General features: G+C 31.8%; 1 protein-coding gene across 1 annotated transcript in view; it reads left to right on the top strand.

Moving 5' to 3' along the window:
- Nucleotides 1–514: 514 nt before the first annotated feature.
- LOC111733966 (membrane cofactor protein-like) overlaps nt 515–5,374 on the top strand; it is a 24,717-nt gene continuing 19,857 nt past the window's right edge. The window contains exons 1-4 of the mRNA XM_023526107.1: nt 515–719; nt 1,021–1,123; nt 3,253–3,338; nt 4,159–4,356. Coding sequence (XP_023381875.1) covers nt 563–719; nt 1,021–1,123; nt 3,253–3,338; nt 4,159–4,356 — 544 coding nt within the window. The 5' untranslated portion in view covers nt 515–562. The remainder of the gene's footprint in view (nt 720–1,020; nt 1,124–3,252; nt 3,339–4,158; nt 4,357–5,374) is intronic.

Here is a 5,374-nt window from a genome sequence, read left to right as displayed (position 1 = left end):
ATGAAGTGTTATATTTTGAAATACTTTAGCCCATATTTATTTTGACTTTTGAAATCTACAATGCTTTTATAGTGATCACCTCTTACCATAGCATTTCTTGACCACTCTCTGGGTACAGAGTGTAGCAGAAAAGGAAGGCATATGATCCCTGACCACCAGGAGCTTACCTTCTGAGAGAAGACTGAGCCTGCAGTGACAAGTCATCATCAGTTTTGTGTCTCAAACTGTGAAAGTGTAGTCTGACTAGAGTACTATATACTGTGGAAGTCTTCTTAGGGAAAAATCAAGTATGAAAGGCATTTAGAAAAAATGGGAGAGAACGCATATCTATAAATATATTTTACAACTAAAAATATTAATTTTGTTGCTTCAGTTTACTGTATTGAATATTCATCTCATTCTCTAACAAACCAAAACCTAAAAATATGTTATTTAAAGCAAGCACAGAACATCCTCCACCACTTGTAGTCCCTAGCAGATGAAGAAGATAAAATAGTTTTATTTTCATATTCTTATTCTGTTATGTTCAGGTGCCTGTGGTGATCCACCGAGATTCGAATCTATGATGCTCAATGGTCTTCCTAAAACTCTTTATCATCCTGGGGACAAAATAGAATATCAGTGTCGCCTTGGGTACAAACGCATTCTGCCTTTTCTTGCCACTTCTGCTGTTTGTCAGCCTGATAACACATGGACACATCTCCAAGAGGCTTGTGCAAGTAAGCAAACAAAACTTTTGTTTTTATTGGTCTTCACACTTTTAGACTGCATATTTCACTACTTCAATAATGGTTTTCTCATGAGAATGTAGATTTTAGATAGCAATATCTTTGAAAATCAGCCCAGAGTCTTTTTCTTGGCAATTGGTCTTCAGAGTAAATATGAATCTTAAGTTTGAGCTTTTAATAGTTAAAGACAGACAATATTTCCATGAACTCAGAAGAGTAATGTAGAATTTTGATTTTGATCTAAATCTGTTTTGAAATTGTTTTGACACAGATTTTTGAAATTTTCTTCTAGAAACATTGTGTCCATTCCTAGGAGACCCCGCAAATGGCCAAATAATCTATGTAAACAGAACTTTTCAGTTTGGTTCACAGGCTCACTATGTTTGCAATGAGGGGTAAGTAAGTTGCTCCTTAAGAAGAAGGTAAATATTACTAATTTAATATTTGTTTTGCTTCTCTTCTTATGCATTCTTATAATTTCGATTCGTTTTGCTTTCTCTGTGACAATTTTACTTGTAGCTAATCAACTCTTTGACTTTCTATGGAGACTGAAAAGATGTATAATGAAATAAAAGAAATTTAAATTTCAGGAAAGCAAAATTGTATAATACTTACTATATGAATAATAAGCTTATCATTAGCATTAAAAATGTAATAGTCATGACTACTTTATCCTTAACAAGTGCACCTTTTTTAAAATGGCCAACTCTCAAAGTTGATGAAGGGCTTATAGAAATCAAAGTAGAATTGCCAGTCAAATATATTCTTACACTGAGGTAACTTCTTCAGGTGTTACTAGATGAAAATAGCCTGGGACTTAATATTGATCAAGTCTGACAGTTGGAAAACCTTATTTTTGAGAGTGCTACAAAGGAATGAAGCATCTCTAAAAGAGGAACTGAGCACTTAATAGTAGTCTTGTTCTATAGGAGATTAGGCAATTATGAAAAGTGTGCATGTATAAAACACTATAAAAATGCAACAGTTTTTTATATTGACTTGGTATCCTGCTACATTGCGGTATTCATTTATTCTAATAGCACTGTGTGTGTGTGTGTGTGTGTGTGTGTGTGGCATCTTTAGTGTTTTCTACATATAAAAAAGATATTCTTCTCTGCAAACAGTAAGAATGTTACTTCTTCTTAACAAAGTTGATGTCTTTTATTTCTTTTTTTCTTGCCTAACAGCTCTAGCTAGAACTTTTACTACTATGCCACATACAAATGGTAAAAGCAGGCATCCTCTCATTGTTCCTGATAACAGAGAAAAAGCTTTTTAGCTTTTCACCACTGAGTATGATGTTTACTGTGGGTTTTTCATGTGTGGTGTTTACTATCTTAAGGTAGTTTCTTTCTGTTTTAGTTTGTTGAGTATTTTTATTATGCAAAAGTGTTGCATTTCATCAGATGCTTTTTCTACACCAATTGAGATGATCAAGATTTTTTTTCCTTTTCATTCTATTGATATGGCAGATTACTTTGATCAATTTTCATATGTTGAGTTACCCTTGCATTCCAGCAGTAATTCTTACTTGGTCATGGTGTATAATCCTGCTGAATTCTGTTTGCTAGTAGTTTGTTGTAGATTTCTACATCAGGATTCATAAAGGACATTGGTCTATAGATTTCTTTCCTTCTAGTGTCTTTGGCTTCAGTGTTCTGGTAATGCTGGTCTCAGGATATGTTCAGAAGGCTTCCTTCTTCTGCAATAATTTGGAAAAGATTGAGAAGGATTGATATTAATTTTTTAAAAAATGTTTTGTAGATTTCACCAGTAAAACCATCCAGGGCTTTTCTTTTTTGGGAGTTGTTTAATTAATGATTCAATCTCCTTTCTAAGTATAGTTTTACTCAGATTACATATTTCTTTCTGATTTTTGTCATGATCAGTTTTCTGTTTCTAGGATTTTTCCATTTTATCTAGGTATTCAGTTTGTTAGGTAAAGTAGTTCATAGTACTTTATAATATTTTGTATTTCTGTAGAATAGGTATAAATGTCCCTACTTTCATTTTTGATTTAGTAATTTGAGTCTTTTCTAAATTCATCTAGCTAAATTATTATGAATTTAGTTGATCCTTTTTTAAACCAACTTTAGTTTGATTGGTTTTTTCTAACATTTTTCTTTTCTCTATTTTGTTCATCTCTGCTCTAATTGTCATTATTTATTATCTTTGGCTAGCATTTGATTTAATTCTTTTTATCTAATTCCCTAAATTGTGAAGTTAAGTTGTTGATATCAAATCTCTCCTTTTTTAGTCTGTTTATAGCCATAAAACCCCACTTTTGACACTGCTTTCACTATATCTTGTAAGTTTTATATATTGTTTTCATTTTAATTCTTCTCAAAGTATTTTCTAATTGCCTTTGTGATTTTTTAGGTGACATGTTCAATACACGTCATTTAAGAAACTTCTCCCTCAAATGACTGTAGAGAAGGAAAACATCCATTAAAAATTTTTCTTTATAATTATGTGCTTCTTGTTAACTCATAAAAAAACAGTAATCTTTTATTTTCTTATTTAGTTATCACTTACTTGGAACAAAAATTTTATATTGTAAACATTCTGGAGATAATGCGGATTGGAGTGATAATCCCCCACAGTGTGAAAGTAAGTATGTATATTCACTCTTTAGAATTTAGAGCAACAGTTCTCAAACTTTTATGCCTGGAGACCCCTTTATGCTATTAAATTAACAAAGACCCCACAAAACTCTTGTGCAGGTATGTTAAGTTTATTGATATTCACTATATTGGAATTAAAACAGGTTTTCAAAATTATGTATTAATTCATTGTGAGGAATAATAAGCTCAATATGTGTTTAAAAAAGTAACTTTTTATGCAAAATCAAAATTTATTTTAAAAATATGGAAATGGTGGCATTATTTTACAATTTTCAAATGTCTTCAATACCCAGGCCAAAGGAAGATCTCTAGATTCAGTCTCTTGCATTATCAAACAATTTGTAGACACTGGAAATTTCACTGTACACTCTTAAGGAAGAAAGTGAAAAAAGACAATAACATCCTAGTAAAACTGAACCATCAATTTAGGAATGAATATATTTATAAGTTATAAAGCATTTCTCAACTAGCACCAAGTTGTGTTTTTAATCAAAGCATATTGTCTCATTAAATTGTCAGCTTCTTTTATGATGAGAACAAGTCTTAACAGGGCCTTGCACATAAACAGAGTTATTTCACATAGGTATGTTATATAGGTATTTAAGAAAATGGGATTTATTGAGTGGTTTGAATTGAGTTAATACATTTTCTCATAGAAACATTCTAAATGGATATTGGGTTCACAGCTACATTGTAGAAATCTTATGTTAGTGAATGTATTGAAGGCAGTTTATAGGGCATTGCTAATGCTGTCTTCATCTTCCACCTTTTCCTTTGCCTTTCCTGTCTTCTTTTTCCATTCTAAGAGATTTTGTGTCAACGACCTGGAGAAATATTCAATGGAAAATATACCAAAAGCTACAAGTCTACATTTGAATATAATGAAGTAGTAACTTACAGCTGTAATCCTTCAGAGGGACCAGATAAATATTCACTTGTTGGGGAGAGCAGGCTTGCTTGTTCTGGGCATAATGTATGGAGTAGTGACCCTCCTCAGTGTAAAGGTAACAATATTTCCATGTATTTTCTTCTAATTTGTAAATAGTATAAAAACACTTTGTAAATACTTTTATTAACAAGTAAACAAAACAGCCATACGTGTTTGCTTCTCCTGATCAGTTGGTTTCTAAATTAATATGGCTCATATATAATCAAAAATAGTTCTAGTTGTAGAGTTCTTCACCTCTCACCTCACATGTTGTTGGCATTCCACTGTATACATTGTGAATTTCTGTGTACACGTATGAATTAAGATTATTTTTTGCTTAAAAGCGTCATAAAACACACACTGGCTTGAAAATAAGGAAGTTTTATCTTGTCAGACAAGAAGCATGAGAGTTCTGGCTAGAGGAGATGACAGATTAAATTGTGAAAGACTAACCCTCTCACTGATAATATTGATAAACTCTAGACAAAACATGTAGGCATAACTTGTTTAATTGCACGTTGCTCTTTTGCGCTTCACAGATGTGTTTTTTTTATGAATTGAAAGCAAGACCTTCACCATCAAAACCATTACAACTCACTTTATTTTGATACTCACTTTATTACTGTGGTCTGCAACTAATCCACAGTATCTCCAAGGTATACCTGTACTTAAAAAACAATGTTTAAGGCATTAGAGCATCACCAAAGTAGGGAGACACTGTAGGGTATTTGACTCTTAAAAGAAAGGAACTGCTGAAGAACAGAAAAATATATCTTCTTTTCAGGTACATATGGAACAATCTTCAATGACATTTCTAGGCAATAAGATATTTTTTTGATTCCAAAAAATTGAAATTATTTACTGTACATTATCGGATCACAATTGAATGAATGAATGAATGAATGAATGAATGTAGAAATTTAAAAATAGATATATGCAAAAGCCCCAATATTTGAAAATTGTGAAAGATACTTCTAACTCACCTATGAATCAAAGAAAAAGTCACAATGAAAATTAGAAAGTGTTGTGAACTCAATAAAGGTTAAAACACAGCATATCAACATATCAAAATTTCTATGCAAAAGCATAGAAAG

The sequence above is a fragment of the Pteropus vampyrus genome, unplaced genomic scaffold (assembly GCF_000151845.1).
Source record: "Pteropus vampyrus isolate Shadow unplaced genomic scaffold, Pvam_2.0 Scaffold706, whole genome shotgun sequence".
NCBI classification, from domain to species: Eukaryota; Metazoa; Chordata; class Mammalia; order Chiroptera; family Pteropodidae; genus Pteropus; species Pteropus vampyrus.
This window is presented reverse-complemented; position numbering and strand designations above follow the sequence as displayed.